At 42.1% G+C, this 22,569-nt stretch overlaps 1 protein-coding gene across 4 annotated transcripts in view; it reads right to left on the bottom strand.

Annotated features, from left to right (window-relative positions):
* The window catches only part of ints8 (integrator complex subunit 8), a 145,042-nt gene that overhangs the window by 45,071 nt on the left and 77,402 nt on the right, over window positions 1–22,569 (bottom strand). For all 4 annotated transcript variants that reach the window (XM_079829354.1, XM_079829355.1, XM_079829356.1 and 1 more), the window contains exon 16: window positions 10–214. In XM_079829354.1, coding sequence (XP_079685480.1) covers window positions 10–214 — 205 coding nt within the window. The remainder of the gene's footprint in view (window positions 1–9; window positions 215–22,569) is intronic.

The following is a 22,569-nucleotide window of genomic DNA, read 5'->3' as shown; positions in this document are numbered from 1 at the left end:
ACATAATACCATGTATCCTCATCTCCAGATATCCGCGGACCCTGCTGACCAGGTCAGATGGAGGCCTCTCCATGTTGCCTTCGACAGCACCAGCCTTGTGTGCTCTAACCTCCATCAGAAGCAGCTCATTGAGCATGACCTGACGCAGCTTAGGAGAAAACTCTGTCACCAGCTCCAGGCAGGCTGTGAACAGCTGACGAGAATGCACAAAATCCTGCAACACCCAAAAGAGACAAAAAAGGCTGTTTCAAACTACAAACTAAAAGTAACCTGACATTTGAACCCCCAAAATATAGGCCTTAATGTAATCTTTAATTTCCATAATGGGCAGTTAAACTGCCCAATGTTCTTCAGAATAATCCTCCAGGTTTCCAGCATCTTTTGCATATTTGAACCCTCTCCAGCAGTGACTATGATTTTGAGATCCATCTTTTCACACTGAGGACAATTTAGGGACTCAAATACAACTGTTAAAAAAAGGTTCAAACATTCACTGATGCTCCAGAAGGAAACACGATGCATTAAAGGGTTAGTTCACCCAAAAATGAAAATTCTGTCATTAATTACTCACCCTCATGTCGTTCGACACCCGTAAGTCCTCTGTTCATATTCGGAACACAAATGAAGATATTTTTGTTGAAAGCTGATGGCTGAGAAAGGCTTCACACAGGCCTCCATTGGCATTCAGTACATTAATACTCCCAAGACCCAGAAAAGGCACCTAAAACGTCGTTACAAAGTCCATCTCACCACAGTGACTCTACAATCATTTTATGATGCGACGACAATAGTTTTTGTGCGCAAAAAAAAATCTAAATAACACCTTTTTCCAACTTGTTATTGTCTTCCGCGTGTGCCTCCACGACGCATGCGCGAGAATATGACGTAGCGCCGGGGTTCGGGAATCCATGAAATGCACACTTTAGTCCAATTTTGAGAACTACGCCGAGACCTAAAGCACGATCAATGTAGAATAATTTAGATTTTTTTTGCGCACAAAAACTATTGTCGTCGCATCGTAAAATGACTGTAGAGTCACTGTGGTGAGATGGACTTTGTAACGACATTTTAAGTGCCTTTTCTGGGTCTTGGGAGTATTAATGTACTGAATGCCAATGGAGGCCTGTCTGAAGCCTTTCTCAGCCATCAGCTTTCAACAAAAATATCTTCATTTGTGTTCCGAATACGAACGGAGGTCTTACGGGTGTCGAACGACATAAGAGTGAGTAATTAATGACAGAATTTTCATTTTTGGTTGAACGAACCCTTTAAGAGCCGGGGGTGAAAACTTTTGAACAGGATGAAAGTGTCCATATATTTCTTATTTTGTTTAAATATCATTTTTTTCATTTAGCACTGCCCTTACTTTACTACAGAAGATACTTACTTACCCGGGATACAAATTAAGTACAATTTACATTGATCTTATAATTCAACAAGTTTTCACCCCCTGGCTCTTAAAGGGTAACTAAACCCCAGCTCAGCGCTTAACTCTAGCCACTGGCAATATTTGAAAAATGCTGGAAAAGTGGCCAGAGCCTAGCGGATACACAGAGGGGATGAACTGATGGCGGGACTGAGCGAAGGGCGTGCACCTGAGACCCGCAGTGACGGATTGATTGACAGCTGTCTGACTTGCAAGTCGCAAAGATGGAGAATGACTGGAGTGACGCCAGTAGCTTTGCAACAGAGCTGTCATTCTCCCCCACCTTCACCTGAAGTGGAGGAGGGTGAATTGTCTCTAGACACAGACCCAGAGCCTTATCAATGCGAGCCACTGGCTCAAACTGCGTTTCCTCCCAATGCTGACGATGCTAGTGAAGCAGCAGCGAAAGAGAATGAACAGTCAAATCCTCATACTGAAAGCCACTAAAAATAGATCAGATACATACAATGTATTTTCATTCAAATTAACTGAATCAATAAGCAGCGCAGGACCAATAAGTCCAAACCTAATAGCCTATTATAAACAGATTTTCTCAAATAAAAGTTAGACTAGTGCGTCTCATGTATGAAAATTATCTGTACACATGACGGGTGGCAATATCGCAAGAAAAGCCTGACAACTGCATAATTTAACCGCATTTTCTTCATTACAATGTTAAAGCATGTGTCAAGTAAGTTTCATTCATAATGCTTCTACTTCATGTAGCATGAAAGCTCGTACTGGAGTGAAGCCGTTCTCATCATGTGATTGGGGAAAACACTTCAGAGGGCGTGGTGAGCTCGTGCCAGGGGCGCGGATAGTGAGCCGTTGGAAGAACCATCATACATCACGATGACCTACAACGTCCAATAGGAAAATTAAACTGCAGTAGCCACTGTTCAACCTTAAGAGGGCAGCACTTAGACGGTTTTACACCATATATTATAGAATTAAAACACTTTATACCCAAATGTCAAAACATTTACTCAAATCAATGAACAGCATTAATAAAGCCCTAGTCTTGCAGATCAAAAAAAAAGTTGGTTTAGGGTTTAGTTACCTTTTAATGCATTTGTGTTCCCTTTTGGAGCATCAGTGAAAGTTTGAACCTTTTTTAATAGTTGTGTTTGAGTCCCTCAATTGTCCTGTGTGAAAAGATGGATCTCAAAATCATACAATCACTGCTGGAGAGGGTTCAAATGTGCAAAATAAGCTGGACAACTGAAGAATTTGCAGGACCTGGAGGATTTTTCAGAAGAACATTGGGCAGTTTAAGTGCTCAAGACAAACAAGGGACTCATGAACAACCATCACAAAACAAAAAAACAGCCATGGATCATCCAGGTAACGACACACATGAATTAATGGTTCATAAACTTTTAAACGGGGGTAATTTTAATAAATTCAGCTATTTTTTTGTCTTGCGGACTATGTAAAAATGTTTTATGTACATTTTTCTTCAGGACAGTACTAAATAGAAAATAAAAAGCAATTTGTATGATCTCTCGTATTTAGTTAAAATGAATCAAATTTTCACAGATTCTGCAAGCGGTTCACATACTTATTCTTGCAACTGCAAGTCACTAAGAAATATTTCCTGTTGGGTTAAAATACCAGAGAAATTTATCTCAATTAAACTGCCTCAGTTTTCAAAATGAATTACAAAAATGTGGCACGACTGGATAACTGAAATAACACAAAGGTGTAGAGAAAGCCAAATGCGGCCAGGAGATGAATTTCAAACAGCCCACAGCGTGTCTTAAAATATATTATATTTGGCCAGCCACGTATAATTTACATATCGTGCCATTTCACAATGTCAACACAATGTCAACGCGCCAAAAGCAGAAAGAAACAGCACTACTTGTGCACAGCGCAACTTGCGAGCTCTGATTCTGAACAAATTTGTTGTTTATTTGCTGAGTGTTTCGATCACGCGACTGCTAAACAGCCAGTGAGAAGCGTTCAAGTTCGGCGCAGTGGTCTCCGGTACAAGCTGCAAATCTCTGTGATTTAATTTAGTTTAAAGCCAGTTGAAATTTGTCGGTAATTTGTCAGAAATGTAGGTTTAAACACACACACACACACTCACAACACACATATGGGCGACATTTGACTCAAGTTAGGGGGGGGGCAAGATTTTATTTTTTTGTAGGCCTACCTGTATCAGCAAAGTATTTACAAAAATGTAAAGTTGTAGCGATTTGACATTCTGATAGAGGACAGTCCCAACATTAAATACACCAATTTTGGTGTCTCTAACTCAACCCCTCTAGCGCTACCACCTGTCCAAAATTTCACTCATGTTTATGTTAATAACTTTTGAACCCTAAGGTCTAGAAACAAAATTATTTTTTCCTTTTTTCCTGAGCTATCCCGATTTGATCACACCCTATGATGTGATGATAGCTGGTACATGGTGCCAATGGGCATTTGGAAAGTCACTATTACCACTAACAAGGCTCAAAATAGCACCACATTTCAACTGTAGCATAATGAGGGTCCCTACATAAAAACCGAAGCATTGAGAACTTTGTTAGTGTACAGAAAGTTTATTAAAAAGATAGCTAGATTATAAAGACTGCGTCCGATTTTGTCTGCATGTAAACATGTACGCTACAGTCTTTATAATATATCTTTTTAATAAACTGTCGGTACACTAACAAAGTTCTCAATGCTTCAATTTGCACTTTGGGGCCCTTATTATGCTAACTAAATTTCCCGCCATTTTTAATTTTCCCAAAAAACTACTTTTGCGAACTCGTCCAATTTGCACAAAAATTGAACCAGATCATCTTCAGGCGGTGCCAACAAAAATTTATGGAATTCAAGTTGATTCTTTAAATTGTTTTCGAAAAACGCACAAACAAATTTTACGTAGCGGTTGCACAAATACACATAAGGCTATATCTCCGCAACACTTTATTGTATTAAAACCAAACTTGGTAGATGTCATCACGAGCATGACCTGAGGCAACAAGCAGTGTTTTGGCGCAGCACCACCTATTGGTCCGGAGATAAAAAAAAATTGCTATTTTTGCTTTTCTACTTCTGAACCGTTTGGCCAAAAATCATAAAAGCGGTCTTGTTAAATTCGGGACGTCATTTCGAGTCGACTGATATCCAATTTTACCATATCGGCCATTTTGGCTGTCGGACATTTTGAATTATGTGATAAAATGTAACTTTTTTTTGCTCCTGAATCCTTGCCGAGTCCAAAGATACAAGACTTGCCATGTTTCGGCATATGGTTTGTGCAGCGTTCTAATTAAGCGTTTATAAAACATTATTTGATATCTTCGAAATCGCTAGTTCGATCGAGACGAAACCAGCATCAGAAATTCAGAAACATAGGTGGATAGTCAGAGTCGTGAACCCAAATGTCAAAATATTGATAGTAAGGGGTAGTAAAATCCAATCAAGGTCAAGTGTCAGTCATTTATCACATGTTTTTTTCATTTAAATGTCTATAACTCCAAAACCATAAGTAGGAAAATGATTAAATTTGGCAAAATTGTAGAGATATTCATCAATTGTAAATGGACCAAATCTGGAGTCTCTAACATAAATTCTTCTTAATTTTTTCAACTAAATATTCAAATAAATCTAATTATTAAACTAAATTAACCATATAAACTAAATTACTGATCTAATTACTGATCTAAAGCCCACACTGTCACTGTATGATAATTGAAATGAACTGATGACATCACCGTTTTCTCCGGAATGGCTATACAGCTGAATAAAATTCTGTTGCATTATTTTGCTGTTTAACACTGTAAAGCTGCTTTGAAACAATCTGCATTGTTAAAAGCGCTATATAAATAAAGTTGACTTGATTTGACTTGACTTAAGACCAACTGTATAGCGCCACCACTAGTTCAAAAATTCAACATTTAAGCTGTTATAACTTTTGAACCATTTGATTTAGGGAAATTAAACTTAGTACAAGTGATTCCTCTCATCATGCTGATCTTATTCATTATTTTACATCAAAACTCCACCCATTACAGTAGAAGCCATTTTGAAAAGTATAGTATTCAGTTTTTTTTGCAACTCCTCCCAAATTTGTCCAATTCTTACAAAACTTGGCAGAGATGATCTTTGGACCGAGCTGCACAGAAAGGACTCAACAGGATTTGTCCTACTGGTAAAAAAAAAAAAGTTATGATGTCGCAAACTTAACGAGGTCGACCCAAAATTGGTTCAGAGGCTGTATCTCGGACAAACTTTGATCAATCGAAACGAAAATTGGTATCTATATTTGTGTTTTACATTTTGAAGAAAACTTGAGGAAATTCTAAGGAGATCACGTCAGGCCGTGTAAGTGTTTGAGACATTAAATATTTTTTCTTTATGCACTTCCTGACTATTTACCATGACAAGTTTAGAGCAATACTGCCTGAGTGATTGGATTAGCATCTATGCATTTGAATGACACTTATGCTGATTGAATTAGGACAGGTCACACCATTATGTCTAAGGTGTGTCCTTTACCTACACAACATATGCATTCCTTTGTTTGAATGTCTCCTCCCCTGCTGTATAATCCCTCCCCCTGAAATGTAGATAAATTGCATTATTTTGTACTGTTAAATTAGACCTGCAGCACAGAGTTCTCATTAAAAGAATAACTTCTGTTTGATCCCGAAGTCTCCTGGTCTTCATCTTCTGAGTTTCCTACACTTTAGAAGATAAAAGTTCACAACAGGGTCAATTCCAAAGTTGGGAACAGCACCACCTAGGGGACATGATATGGAAAATGGCTATTTCGGCTCATGAAAATCATAATATTGGTGTCTATGGATTCCTCGTGTCATGCTGAATCCGTGGATACCGGATATGCCAGGATCGGACAGACCACATGACCGCCATTTTGAATTTTGTCATAAATTGCAATATCTTTTAAAATATTTGAATATTATATATTTTTTCCAAATGCTTATAACTTTGGGTGTGTTTGAAATATTTTTCACGGGAGTCATCTCCTTAGACTCCTGAATCGTTGCCGAGTCCAACGATACCAGACTTTCCAGGTTTCGGCGTATGGTTTGTGCATTAGCGCATTATGCATTTGTAATTTAGCGCTTAAAAAAACATTAGCTGATATCTTCGAAACCGCTAGTCCGATAGAGACGAAACCAGCGTCAGAAGTTCAGAAATGTAGGTCGATAGTCAAATATCAATGACCAAATGTCAAAATATTGATAGTAAGAGGTAGTAAAATCCAATCAAAGTCAGGTGTCAGTAATTTATGTTTTTTCATATAAATGTCTATAACTCCAAAACGAAATGAGATATTTTCACCAAAATTGACACATGTATGGGCTCACTCCGAAGACACATACATTTTTTTATGATTGTGCCTCTTGGTGGCGCTATAATAGAACAAAACATGAAATTCCCATAGACTACAATGCATTTAAGCCTTTTTGCCTAAAATCATCTTAAAATGTGTTTAATTGCTCATTGCTGCCATTTATCTGACACTCCCAGCCATTTTGCCATGTCTTGTCTTCTTTGCGCTTGGCCCCGGTATTGCTGCTTGCAGCTATATTTTAATATGCTTCCGTGCCTGTCCGCTGCTCCTCTGTGAAGGGCTAAACGGCTTCCACAGGCACAACATCAAAGCGATTAATGTTTTATCAAAAATCGACATAAATGGCCCATTCACCGTTCAGTATCTTACTGCAATGTCCGAGTCTCTCGATCCGGTCTCAAGGTGCTTCACGTAGTGCAGGGACGCGTTTCACAGGATTTAAAAATCCAATGCAATTTTTTGTTAATTTACACTTTTTTAGCATTTAGTAACTTATTTGTAATAAACACTTTAAGTGGGCCATTAAAAAATATTATTTATACGTTGAATTATATTTTTTAAAACAAACGAGGTCATATTGTGACCATTGCGGTGCGCGTAGAAAGAGCAATAATATTTCCTTCAGAGTGGAGAGCGCCTTTCTGAAGATTCCGTTCATTTCAAAAGCTCATTCCGCTCAGCGCAGCACGCTCAACCCAAAATGCCCTTTGTGACATATGCTGGTTCGAATATAGGCCTATCTGAAATAAGTAGCTAGGACTGCTCCAACTAAAGTTTTTTTCTAGTAGTTGTTTTTTAAGCCGTTTAAGCCGTTGTTCATGTGGCGCCAGCGCCTCCATGTCATTGTCTGCTGTATTTGCTTATTATCTATTAAATCCAGGCAATTGGTTGATAAAACATTGATTAAAATTAAGATACGATTTATACAAAACGAAATTCACTTTAAAGAAAGTCTTTCAACAAGACAAAACTTAATGAAGTGGTCAAAATCATTTCTGACCCCCATGTAGGGATGGCTCGATACCACAATTTTGTCTTCGGTACGGTACCACAATCTAATACCGAATTACCGATATTAAATCGATACCACACAGGGTCTGAATTTTGATTGATGGATTACAAATTTAAAGGTCCCATGGCATGAAATTTTCATTTTATGAGGTTTTTCAACATTAATACGAGTTCCCCTAGCCTGAATATTGTCCCCAAGTGGATAGAAATGTTGATCGGTGTAAACCCGAGTTCTGGCTGTCTTTCTCTGCCTTTGAGAAAATGACAGGCCAGATGAGCCAATCCTGAAGTCTCCTGGTTTGACGTCCAAGCAGGAACGGTTTCCTCCCTTTCCTCCGCCCAGAGAATCTGGCACGCCCATGCAAGCGCTCGAGAGATAATTGCTTGTGAACAAGTGAACGCTGGCAGTTTCTCAGTGTTTGGATGTACAAATGAAAACAGAAGTCTTTTTTCAGTTCCTTCTGATCTGTGATCAGTGATTTCTGATGTGTAGCTAATTATTTATTATTCGTGCACACGCAGCGGCTTCGCAGCTGTGTTTTCTATCTTGTGAGTCAGTGTTTTTGTACGTCCTCGTCGCGTCTATCTGTTCTACAATGTGCATACAGTCGTTTCTGCTCAACATCAGCAGACTCACATCTCTTTAGAGATAAACCTCACACACGCCAAAGCTCTGGCTGCACTGGCCGGTCGGCCTTGACCATCCCAGACCCCCAGTACTGCATCTGGCCCACAGCGGAGGCACCAAACGCGGCATGAGATTAAGCAGAAGGGGGGTAAGCGTGAGGGTCTCCAGGATAGCCACATTTCCCCACAATAAACTGGATTACATTCGATTACTGCTGTTTTATCTTTGTTTGCGCGGTGTACTCAATGCGCGACACTGATGCTTTTCATATGATAGGAAAATATCTAAAAATAATGCTATTATCAACACTTACTCGTAACTCGTTCATCTCGAACAGCTGTAATGGTACTTTGCATGCAGGGTTGCCAGATGCCAGCAGGGTTTTCCAGCCCAAAAGTTCGCCAAAAACCGCCCAAAATCCGCCCAATTTTTTTTTTGGCTTGATTCTCGTTTAAATACATTGAAATCATTAACAAGCTTTAAAATGACCCATTTATCGACCCTATCCGATTTCAGAAACAACATTCAATGAAATGAACGCAATGGTCTGTGTACTTTTGCGCCCATTTTTTGTTTTTAACCATGGAAACAAAAAACAAAAATGGAATGGTTGTTGTATTTTTAAATACTATGTTGATTTACACAATTTAAATCAAAACGTAGGCTATACACAAATTCCATGCACACAAAATAAAATAACTTATTTTTGGATTTTTTTAAATTACGTTTTGCATTTTTATAAACTAAAAACGAACAGATTCATATAAAAAATATAAATTTACAAAATGTTCTTTTGTAAAATTAATTTCAGGTAAAGATAGGATCAGTCAAATGAAACACAATAAACAAATAATGATTACTAATTAAAAAACGATCGGTTGTTGTCAAACGATGACAATACATTTGGAAAACAAAATACAGCCATTTCTGCTTTTTTTCTTTAAACAAAAAAACATAGCTGCACCCTTTTTTAAATTTCATCTTTCATTCCGAAATAGAATAATGAATGAACAAAAAAGTACACGGACCTTCTGCTGTCCGTAGTCATTCTATTGATTCCAGAAGAAAAGGCACCGCTATGGGCACTTTTAGAATCTGTGTAGGCCTATTGACGCAAAAACGCTAGAAATTATTGAGCATATTTACACATAAAAAAACAAAAAAACAAGTTATAAATCACTTATATTATTTTTAATAAAATAATAAGGTATTAGGAAAATTACCTTGTATCTGCTAATTCTTTTAATCAGTGTTAAAAAAAAAAAAAGAAGAAACCGCGTTTCCATATTTTATTTCTGGTTTAAAAAAGGAAAACGGAATGGACGCAATAGCGTCCTCTGACCATTATACTATTAAACTATAAGCTTATGTTACGGAAAATAATGCGATCAACTTAGGCGATCAATGAGTCAGTTTATTGTTTATTGTCAATAAAAGTCGCTTGGAACAAAAGCAGCCTAACATGAAAACATTGAGTGGATATATGGACATACAAAATAACCCACTTTAACATTTCAATTATTTCAAATAGCCACATGAAACATGCATATTCATGAATAACATTACATGAAAATCGCGTTGAACATATTATTTATAGAACATGTGTCAGTGCGCTCTTTGCAGAAGCAGAACGTTGGCGCATGGCGGGCCATTTCTACACAATTTTTTTTTCATACACTAAATATAATAGCAAACTTGAGTTTAACACCTGTGATTTTGAACAATTAGGCCTAGTATCATAAAGCTATAGCCTTTATTCCATGAACCGATATGAGCTGAAGGTAGTGGGAGGAAGTGTCTGTTGTGAGTTTACGTCAGGGCACGTCAGCCAGCCCAGAGCTGTAGTTAGTGTATGTGTGTGTGTGCGCGTGAGTGAGTGAGACTGCTGCCTGCTGAACAGAGGGTCGCAGGAAGAAGGATCTGAAGTGCCGGTATCTCGGCTACAAAAAACCCGCCGAACTGATCCAAAACCAGCCCAATTTTTATCCACCCGCCCAAACAAAAAAATAGATTGCGAAACCGCCCAATATGGCAACCCTGTTTGCATGTGTTACAAAGTTGGTAATAATGATGAAGACGGACTCGGTGTGACTGGGACTCGTGTTTATTCAGAACTCTCAGATACAAACACAATAAACTCGCGCTGACTGACAGCGCTCTCATAACTCAGTAGTTACTATAAATAACTTTGTTAGCAATCGCTGAGCTCAGTCTCTGGTACATTAGTGATGTCCGGTTCGCGAACAATCTTTCTTTTGAACCGGTTCTTTTTAGTGAACCGAATCAGTTCACCAAATCGGACTGAATCGTTCTAAACGGTTCGCATCTCCAGTCAGCGCTGATCCATAATTTACTAAAGTTACTAACTTTCTGACATGAGTGACAGTCCCTCCGACTAGAAATAGACTAATAACCTGAAGTATATGCTGTAACTACAACCGTTCACTGATCTGAGACTGACAGAACTGATGTGAAGTGAACTCTGGTCCATCCGTCTCTCTGGCAGCAGCTCGTGCCTCGTAGATCTCGTTAAACCACGCCCCCTCCCCCCTGTCAGCCAATCACAATAGTGGGCGTTTTTACTGAAGTCTCACAGCAGACACGCCTCTTGTAACAGGGCATTCAGCCACAGGGCAAACATCAGTATTGAAAAAATACCTTTTATTTCTAAATTATGACATTTTATGATGTAAAAATCATACTAACAATATAAGTACACCTCAGGAAACATTATAAAATAATAGAAAAATGCCATGCCATGGGACATTTAAGAAAGTACATTGTATTTACAAATTTAAGATAGATAATTCAGGGGGTTTTCCAGCAGGAGATTTCCTGCCTGGGCCTGTTTTACAGTGAGCATTTGAGGTACAAAGGAAGATTGTTGAGTTTCCAGCAGGAGATTTCTGCCGGACCTGTTTTCAGACTCTCACCGTCGTTGGCTCTATGCGTTTGAATAGTTATGCTGATTAGGAGTAGGTGATACTCTGTCTGGGCGGGTTTTTTCCTAAAACCTGTATATTTAATTTACATGCTTTGTTCAACCTCAATGTAAATCCCTCCCCCTTTGGAATGTATATAACCTATCAGGTATACTGTTAAATCAGACTGTTTTTCGGACGACCTGCAGCACAGAGAGTTCTCATTAAAAGAATAACTTCTGTTTGATCCCGACGTCTCCTGGTCTACACTTCTGAGTTTTCCTAAACTTTAGAAGATAAAAGTACACAACAGATGCGGGTATTGCGCATAATTTTACTCACTCTCTCAAGTTTTGGGTTTATGAAGCGGGAAATTACCGCAAATGTTTATTATTAAATTAATTAACAAAGATTATCACATCAATCAGTCATTTGGAAACTTTCTTGTAAGTAATTTCAGCATTACTGCGCGTCTCCATTCTCTCAAAATGAGCAAATTGCTTCTGGCTTCAAAAGACATCGCACCTGCTCTATAAAAGCAATCTGCGCGCTCCAATTCAACACTTTCGCTTCCGTTGCGGGACAGCTGACGGAAAACACTGCCCACGTCTTTTTAAACCTTGCCAATTTGAACATGCAAGCGATTTGATAGCATTTCGTAATACATATGGGATGGGAGCTCTTTGAGAGAGTTTTCTTTGCGCTAAAACCAACAGCAAACACACACACACACACACACAAGCCTAAAGAGCTTGTGAATTCCAAATTAAGTTGTTTTTCCTCAGTCAAATACACACACAATTATATAAAAAATGTCAATCTTTAGTGAGTAGTCGCATAAACACAGCCGGTTATGTCTTTCGCGGATGTAAACAGTGCAATAGTATGCGTGCAAATATTATGAGGTCTAAACATCACTGGTTGAAACGAACGCTGGAGATTTCTTTATATTTAAACGATACGATCTTATGTATGTGCGTTAATCAGTGTTAAAAGAAAAATGTCTAAAATAGATCGTTTGATTTATGCACTCACCTGTTGTTCTCTTTCATCATCTCGTGTTCGAGATCCACCTATGGGAAGGGCATCCGTACCTGACCTCTGCAGAAGCATCCAATTGCACCACGTCTGACAAGACAGGCAGGAGCGCGCAGCCAATGCCCGGTAAGGCCCCGCCCCTTACCTGCGGGCATATATAGCCTGCACGCGCTACTGTACTCCAGTTGACATTCGCTTCTCGCGATCTCTGCACTGATACAGCACGGTCGAATTTGCGCTGCTCACTTATTGTCTGCAGGAGGAAATATCTTTGGATCAGCCTCCGCCGGGCGTGACAGTTTCTATTCTGCCAGTTTCTCTGTGTCTGCTCTCGGAGCCGCCCACGCTCTTCCTCGTCATTCCTGTTCCACGGCTGCCGCCACAGATTTGTTCTGAGTTCTTCGCCGGTATGTCGCTCTCTATTCCTGCTTCTTTCCGGCGCTAGTTTATCACGGGCCTGCCCGGCCGCGTGTGGTGCTCTTGCCGCTATGATATTCACCCTTTCTGCGCGGTCTGCTTGGGCCTCAAGCACGCGGAAGAGGCCATAGAGAATCCGGAGAACTGCAGTCACTGCCTGGTGCTGTCTAGTTACTCCTGCGACGCCACCATAAGATGCTGCTACCAAGTGGGACATAGTGACGACAGCCCGCCACCGGGGACCTCCCGGGGCATGACTGCTCTTGTCTGGGCTGACCAGCCCAATCCTGAGTTCCCCGAAGAGGACATCTTTGTGGGAAACCCCCCGCTCGCTGACGATCCGGCAGGGTCTGGTGATGACGACGTGCGGGACTTCTCATTCACGCGAATTGCGCTGCAGAATGCCTATTCGCGTCTTTGCATAACTTAACATGTAAATCACTCGCGCGAAACGCTTCATTCGCGTCCGGTGTGAACGCACCATCAGAGGACGAGGAGGCCATCCCGCCCTCTGGCATTCCCCAGGCTAGCGCCCCCGCAGCCTTGCCTCAATCCATCTTCCTGGATGTGTGAGCGAGCGGCCGCTTGTCTCAACATCGGCTCCACAGAGCGCCACCGACCAGGAGAGGGATATTTACGACGGTAAAATGCTGGGAGTTCCCCTCGGCCTGAGGTAACAACTTTCACGTTCTCCTAGCGTGCGCTAAGCACACACGGCATTACTGGAGCGACCCGCTCGACTTTAAACACGGTCTCGCGGGTCTGGAGGTTAAAATATGGCGGCTCTCGGCATGGGTTAACCGCCCGCTATTGAGCGATCGCCAGGCACCTCAACCCAGTCCAGGGAGGGCGGCTCGCCCTGATGAACCGTTTTTCTGCTTCCGTGCACCAGGCCAATCCTCGGCCTTGGCTGTTAGGGCCCTAAATGTCTCCTCCTCTCCGTTTACCAGGCGGAAATTTTGGACGACCTGGGCCAACAGCTAGGGATCTTCCTCTCCTGCATTATGGAAGGAGATCATCACGGTTTACAACCTCGTTTCTCCATAACGCTCGTCAGGCCTTTCAAAACTTTGGGCGCTCCGTGGTGCTTTGCTTTGTAGGATGTGACCAGGAGGAGGAGGAGGACGAGGCCTTCAAGTTGTGCCTTCTTAGGAAGGCGGCCCCAAGCCAGGCGCGTTTGCCTAATTCCCCGGCCCCGGGACGTAACTTTCATCAAAACCGTTCTCGAGCGACAAGCTTTTTGAACTCTCTTTCTGCAGTAACCCTGTCCAAAAGTCCCCCCCCCCCCCCCCCCCCATTAAGGGGGTTTGTTGTGAGGGAAAGTGCAAAAGCAGTGTCACCACACCGCACATACTGTGTCCCCTCACTCAGCTAATAAAGGCTTCGGCCCCAGTTTTCCCAAACCCCAGTGTTTTCCCGAAAACAAAACACACAAAAACACGTTAAATCAGACGAATCATATTAATTAGTTACAGAGAAATACCCTCTCTCTGCAGGGAAAGCACTTTTCTCTGCAAAGAGTGGACAGCTCTCTGAACCCACGCATGCCGTCCCTAGTTTCTCCACTAGAGGGCGTCATTGCATCACAAATAAGCCAGCTGGGCAAACACGAAGCCAGCACGGCGCAAGTGGGCACGCTCGCAAGCCGTGTGTCTGCTTCGCGAGCTGCAGAACCACCCATATGGGTATTGCGTACAATATCGCAGGTTTATCGTCTGCAGTTTGCAATGAAACCCCCACTTTTCAGCAGCGTTCGTTTTTCTCACACAGAGGAAAACACGGCGCACGTTCTGAAAGAGGAAATCTCCTCTCTGCTGAGCAAAGGTGCGATTCAGGTGGTACCCCCCAATCTGATAAACCAGGGTTTTCATTCTCGGCATTTCCTGGTTCCAAAGAAGGACAGTTCCCCCCGTCCTATTCTGAACATCAGGGTGTTGAACAAACATTTGAGGAAATGCAATATCAGAATGTTAACTCATGGTTCGCTCGCCCGCACCATAAAACGGAACGACTGGTTCACATCAGTCGATCTGAAAGATGCTTTTTTCCACATAAGCATTTATCCACCTCACAGGAAGTGTCTTGATAGGAAGTCGCCTATCAAGGCATTTGTTATGAATTCACGATCCTGCCATTTGATGAGTCTAAGCCCTCGCAGCTCCTGTTTGTGTGCGGAAGCGGGCTTGACTCCCCTGAGAATGTCTGGTCTACGGATCCTGACATACATTGACGATTGGCTCATCATAGCCGATTCGAGGGGAAAGGTGTTGCAGGACACCTGCCACGTGCTCGCGCACATTACATCTCTGGGCTTCAGGGTGAATGTGAACAAAAGCAATTTTACACCCAGCCAGAATGTGATATTCCTGGGCATGGAGCTTAACTCAGTCTCCATGCGAGCGCGTCTCTCACAGGAGCGCGTTCTCTCTCTGATGAACTGTCTGTCGCAGTTCAGAGAAGGGGCGAGGGTGCAATATCGCACATGTCTCAGGCTACAGGGTCTTATGGCTTCATCTATCCAGGTTATGCCACTAGGACTCCTGAGAATGAGGGCGTTCATGAAGTGGGTTTTGTCACTACATTTCAGCCCGTTACACGATCATTGCTGTTCTGTGACAGTGACGCGCACCCGCTCTGCAGCTCTACGCCACTGGAAGAGCGTGGACTTTTACGCACAGGGTGCCCCTCTCGGGACGGTTATGTTGCGGAAAGTTGTGACGACGGATGGGTCCTTAGCAGGCTGGAGTGCCACCCAAGAGGGCAGAACTGTGAACGGTTTGTGGCCGAGCAAACTACGTTCAGAGCACATAAATTATTTAGAGCTTCTGACTATTTGGAAGGCTATGAATAATTCTCTGCCCCGTCTGCAGGGACATCATGTGCTCGTACGCTGAGACAATACCACGGCAGTGGCTTATATCAATCGTCAAGGCGGCGTGCGCTCGTCGAAACTCCAAGCTCTAGCTTACAAGCTTTTGGTATGGAGCAGTCGATTTTTCCTGACGTTACACGCGACGTTCCAGGGTTTCTGAACAGAGGCGTGGATCTTCTATTGAGGGGGAGCCCGCTCTTCGGAGATTGGCGCCTCCATCCTCAGATAGCAGACATGATTTGGATGAGATTCGGACAGGCGTCCGTAGATCTATTCGCCTCGTGCGAAAACAGCCTATGTTCTTCTCGCTAAAGGACTTGGACTCGTCCCTCGGGGTAGATGCACTGGCCCACCAGTGGCCCAAAGTGCTGCTGTATGCCTTTCCTCCCCTGTGCTTGATAATTCCAACACTGGCCAGGGTGAAAGAGGGGCACCTGTCTCTCATCCTGATAGCTCCCAGGTGGCCCAAAGCGCCCTGGCTGGCGGAGATAATTCCTCTGTTACATGCCTAGCCGTGGCGCCTCCCCCTCCGCACAGAACTATCGTCTTAAGCGAACGGGGAGATTTATCACCCACACCCGGACAGGGTAGCTCTCTGGGCCAGGGACGTTTCTACACGGTCCTTATATGGCTGTAAGTGGCAAGTGTTCGATGAGTGGTGTGATGGGCAGGGTCTCACGTCATTTCAGTGCTCAGTTTCTGATATTTTGTGTTTCCTCCAAGACCTCATGGATAAAGGAAGGTCCTTTTCCACTATTAAGGTCTATCTGGCAGCTATTTCTGCTTGTCATGTGGGTTTTGAGGGCTCAACGGTTGGGCAGCATCTTCTAATCCGCAGATTTATGAGGGGTGCCCGTCGTTCGTTGCCAGTCATTAGGGGAACGATCCCTGAATGGGACCTCTCCATGGTGCTGGAAGCCCTGTCTCAATTTCCTTTTGAGCCTCTGGGGAATATTTCCCTAAAGTTGCTGTCCTTCAAGACTTGGCTTTGGCGTCAGCCAAAGTGTCAGTGACTTACATGCACTCTCGGTTCACCCCTCATGCATTAAATTCTCTCTGGGCGAAAATAAGGTTTTCCTTAAGCCTAATCCAGCCTTCATGCCGAAATGTTTTCCTGCGTTCACATCGGAGGTGTTGGAGCTTTCCGCTTTTCACCCTCCGCCCTTTTCCTCCGCGGAGGATCAAAGGCTGAAGGCCCTGTGTCCGGTCCGTGCGTTACAGACGTATTTGGCTAGGACCAGTGCTTTCCGGAAGAGTGACCAACTCTTTGTTTCATGGGCTCCTCCCCACAAAGGGGATCCCCTGTCTAAACAATGCCTTTCACATTGGTTTGTGGACGCTATAGTTTTGGCTTACGAATCGAAGGGAGTGCAACCCCCCAGGGGGCATCAGAGCTCATTCCACGAGGGGCTTAGCCGCCTCTTGGGCTCTGTTCAGGGGAGTATCACTGCAGGATATCTGCTCTGCTGCCAGTTGGGCTTCTCCCCATATGTTTGTGCGTTACTATAGGCTGGATGTCACCAGAACCTCGGTAGCACATTCGGTCTTGGGGGTGGGGTCTTCCGGACCCTGCCTTCTTTTGTGTGTGCCACACACGTTTCATGTCCTGCTTGCACACCGCAGTTACGTGTGTGCCTCCGTTTGGCGGGTTCATGATTATGAGACGTGTCAAGCACCGCCCCCTTGGGGGTGACCGTCTTTTTCTGGCTAACAGGACCTCACTGTGAGTATATTGGGCAATCAGGGAGCTGTCCATGTCTCTCCCATAGAAGGATCTCGAACACGAGATGATGAAAGAGAACAATAGGTTACTGTCGTAACCCCGGTTCTCTGAAACATCGAGTGGAGAAATCCACCAGCCTTGCCCTGCTTGCCGCACGAGAAGCGAATATTCTTACTGGAGTACAGTAGCGCGTGCAGGCTATAGATGCCCGTAGGTAAGGGGCGGGGCCTTGGCTGCGTGCTCCTGCCTGTCTTGTCAGACTTGGTGCAATTGGATGCTTCTGCAGAGGTGAGGTACGGATGCCCTTCCCATAGGTGGATCTCTCCACTCGATGTTTCAGAGAACCGGGGTTACGACAGTAACCTATTGATCTCTTAATGTCTTGTACAAGTCAGGAATTAAGTGACCGATGCTTGGCAAGGTTTGATGGTTCTTTAGCAGTTTTATAAGCAAAGTAATTCCAAATTTCACGTCTACTCCTCTCTTTATTAATGAGTTTTGTGCGTGTTGAGTGAGAATCAACTGCTGTATTAATCTTGTTCTGTTGCCACATTTGCCGGTTTCACGTCAGTTTGGGTAGCGCACTGCCACCTAGCGGTGAACTTCGGAACAGCAGCATATACCGAAATTAGCAAAATCATGATATTGTACCGTTTGAAATAAAACATATACGGTATTTTTCCAGTACCGGCATACCGCGCATCCTTACCCCCATGTCTTACATATTGCGCAACATATATATATATATATATATATATATATTAGGGCTGTTAATCGATTAAAATTTTTAATCTAATTAATTACATACTCTGTGATTAATTAATCTAAATTGATTGCATATATAATTTTTGCTGTGAAAGTATTTAAAATATTTCAATTCAAATGAATCAATGAATAATCAGCATTAGTGACATTGAAGTTCAAAAACTCTATTATTATTTTCACTGTTCAAATATTGGCCATAATAATAAACAATATGACCTAATATGCTGAGGAAATAAATTAAAAAGTGCTTCAGGAAGAAGATTTTTTCACTGAACATACAATCAGGGCTTGACATTAACTTTTTTGCTCACCACCCACTGTGGCTAGTGGTTTTCCAAAGTTACTAGCCACTCAGCATTTTCACTGGCCACAATTTTGCTGCTTGGAAATTACCTTTTATATGATTAAAGTTGAATTTGGCATGCTTAAATTAATAGATTTTGAGTCATTTTACTTGATTTATAAGATTTAAAACCCTTTCAGACTTTCAATGCAGAGTGACCACCCAAATCAAGACTACATTGTTTATCAGCTGGTATGTGCAGGTGGGCAATATGGCTAATATGAGAAATTTAATATAGGCTAAATAAAAGAACAAAGAAGCAAATTACAAAAATTTCGTGTTTATTCAGAACTCTCAGATACAAACACAAACTCGCACTGACAGCACAGCTCTCACAACTCAGTAGTTACTATAAATAACTTTGTTAGCAATAGCTCCTTCTCTGGTACGTTAGTGATGTCCGGTTCGCAAACTAATCATTCTTTTGAACTAAAGGGTTTGCGTCTCGAGTCAGCGCTGATCCATAATTTACTAAAGTTACTAACTTTATGACATGAGTGACAGCCCCTCCGACTAGAAATAAACTAATAACCTGAAGTATATTCTAGTAACTACAACAGTTCACTGAACTGAGATGTGCTGAGAACTGATGAGAAGTGAACTCAGGTCCATCCGTCTCTCTGGCAGCAGCTCGTGCCTCGTAGACCTCGTTAAACCACGCCCCCTACGCTCAAGTCTCACAGCAGACACGCCTCTTGAAACAGGGCATTCAGCCACAGGGCAAACAGCAGTATAGAAAAAATGCCTTTTATTTCTAAATTATGACATCTTATGATGTAAAAATCATACTAACAATATAAGTACACCTCAGGAAACATAAAATAATAGAAAAATGCCATGCCATGGGACCTTTAAGAGTGCGCGCTCCCTGTTGAGAATGCGTATCAATAGTACAAGTGTGCAGTGTCGTGGAAAGTATACGCTACACAGTTTGCACTTTATAGCGTGTATATGACACGCTCTTGGGTAGGATAGTGGACATTGCAGACGACTTTATTTTTATCAGCACTTCCATCAGGCTACGTAAATGTTCCAATCAATGATCCAGGCAGCGCGTTCTCGTCTCCCTCCTTCATTTTACAGCTCAGGGTCAAAGTCCTATAAAGAATTGATTAATCTTCGTTTTTTTTTTATGCGTTATTTTGACAGCCCTAATATATAATATATATGTGTGCGTGTATAATATATATATATATATATAGTCCACGGTTCAATACATACCTCGGTTTTTAACCACGGTTTTCGGTTCGGTTCAGTTCTGATGGCTTGTCATACATTTTTTGTTATTCTATTCTTAAGGCCCATTTATACTTCTGCGTCGAGTGTACGCCGTAGTGTACGCCGTAGGCTACGCGCGTAGCCGACGCCGTCGTGAGCATTTATACTTCTGCGCTGTTGTCTGCGTCAATGTGCAATTCCACATGCAGACGCTAGAAGGCAGTGTCCTCGGGCATGTTGGTGTAATCAAGACAACAGCCGAAGAAGAAGCAGCTTGATGTGTAGAATCTGTACATTCATGTCGGAGTATCAGCAGCAGTGAGAGAGCGGCTTTTCTTGCAGCTTGAGTTGTTATATCTAATACAAATTAAGCATCTCTAGTTGATTAGTAAAGTTAAATAAGGCGATCTGGCGCTGGAATGCATTTGTGAAACCATGCGGAGCTCGTGGCCGCTGTTTTCAGCAGCGGTGGCTCAGCAAGCGATTGTTGTTGCGGAGACTTCATTCACGAAATATACCCTAATGTGTCCCTGTTCTTGATATACAATTACTGATTAACATCTTTGGTTTTAATGAGAAAATAAATAAACTATATTCAGCGGATCTATGTATTTATTTACTACCATAAAGAATCGCTGGACTGCAAAATAGTGTGTTATAGCAGACGTAAGGAACTATCATCCAATTTCTGGACACACACACACTCCTATCGCAGATTTTTTATTTATTTATTGACCTGAGGGAAGGGTTCTGGCAGACCAATCACAGCGCTTGCGGTCCGCGTAGAATTGACGCGTTGTTACATTTTTGGAGAGGTGCGCGTCAGGCTACGGCGTAGGGTACGGCGTATCCAACGCGTCTATGCGTAGGGTACGCCGTACCCTCTGCGTGCACTCGACGCAGAAGTATAAATTGGCCTTTAGGCGACAGGAACAGCAAGAGGTTAAAGAGAAAAAAGACTATTTTTTTACTTAACTTTACTTAAAAAAAAACCCTTGTACACATTCCTAGTGTATTGTATAATATAAAATAAATATATATAAAGATTTACACTGGCAGCTCAGAGCCGTACAGCAGCATTTAAGTATGAAATTGAATGAATGAAAGTAAAAATAAAACACTACATAGACTTCACTATAAAATATACACTGATTCTTAGCTACTGTATTAGTTTTTCAGTCAAGAGCAGTGAGTGATTTTCTCTTTGTCTTTTGTTGTTTTATTAATAGTTCACTCAAAAATGAAAATTCTGTCATCGAGAAATTAATACAGGTTTGGAACAATATTAGAGTGAGTAAATAATGACATCATTTTATAGGTGAACTGTCCCTTTAAGGGCCACGTGTTCACTGCTGCCCTGTTGTCAATTTAAGACCTCAATGCATCTAATATACAGACACGATTGCGATTTTACTTTCACTTTAGACATAACCGACTGTGTTTATGTTAACCATGTGTGTATTGACAGTATTAGCGCAGTAAGATTACTATAGTCCAGTAATCGCGTGTTTGACAGGCGTTTAGTGCGCGCGCTCTGAAAAGCGCATGTTAAAACAGCGCACGCGAATGAAACCGGCAAGCCTTTAAAACGCATGCAAATAATGAACTTTGGTGATTGTGAATAACTAGTGTTCCGTGAGTATAACTCCACCATGAACGTGTGATGTGAATGTATGTCGCGTTGTTCAGTATTGGGATGGAGGCAAATTATAGAATTTGTAGAAAAATAATTAATTAAATGCGAAACCGAAAAACCGCAATTCACAAGCGCGTATTGAACCGTGAATGCCGAATGCCGTACCGAACGGTTCAATATTACTTTAGAGATAAAGGAAATGTTTGCTTATTTCTGCTTTGCTGTTGGCTTTTGTTGTTGCCACTTGGACAATACCTAAGCGCAAACAAACAGATTTCTCAGGTGGCGTTCACACCAGACGTGATTCGCTCGAATAATGGACGCTTGAACATTTTGAGTTTACTCGCTTCAATTTCGCGTGAAATTCGCGTGAATCGCACGTGACATTCACTTCACAACAGACGCGAATTCGCGTCATGTGCGGGGCTTCTGCCAGCGGCTTGTCTCGATGAGAAATGGCTGACATGGGCTGTGTTTACACGTTTTTTTTTTGTTAAAATCTACTGTTAATGTGTGACAAAACGTAGTTTTAATACTTTTTCAGTCGATAATGTAGTGTTTTAAAGCTCAAATATGTGGTCTATTTATATAAAGAGTGCCTATTTGAACATTTTATCTGCCGTTTTCGGAGTTGTGAGCTCCAGCGGATCAGCGGTGCTCAGCGCTCGTCAAACCGGCGAGGGCAACCTTTCCTCGGCCATCCTTCTGCCGCTGGCTCTGATGTCTCTGTGGTGTGTCTCGAGCTATAATTTGTCTTGTAACGGCCGATCTTTGGTCTCATGGATCTATAATTTGTTCCCTGGCAAATCGTTTAGACTGAAGGCAAAGAGAAGTTTCATTACTTTATATTTTTAGGCTATAACTGTACGTTGCAGTTGTAACGTTAGCCTACTAGCATTGACTTTGAATGTTTGACTGAATTGTTTGCTTTATTTCATGTATAGCTTATTATACCTTTTACTTATTGATCATACATAAACTTGCATTTAACAAAAAGAGACTGTGTTGTGTTTCATGTAATTTAATGTTATCACAGTGACAATCATATTGTCTGAACCAGATATTAATATACAGATTTTCTCCTCATTGATGTCACTACTAGAGCAAGCTCCTGATTGGTTAACGCGGCGCGAAATATCCGCCAAAGTTCAGATTTTTCAACTTGAGCCGCCTCATTCGTGCGAATCGCGCCGCAGAATGCCATTTCGCGTCTCTGCATTGACTTAACATGTAAATCACTCGCGCGAATCG

This window comes from Gobio gobio (genome assembly GCF_949357685.1).
Source record: "Gobio gobio genome assembly, chromosome: 11".
NCBI lineage: Eukaryota > Metazoa > Chordata > Actinopteri > Cypriniformes > Gobionidae > Gobio > Gobio gobio.
This window is presented reverse-complemented; position numbering and strand designations above follow the sequence as displayed.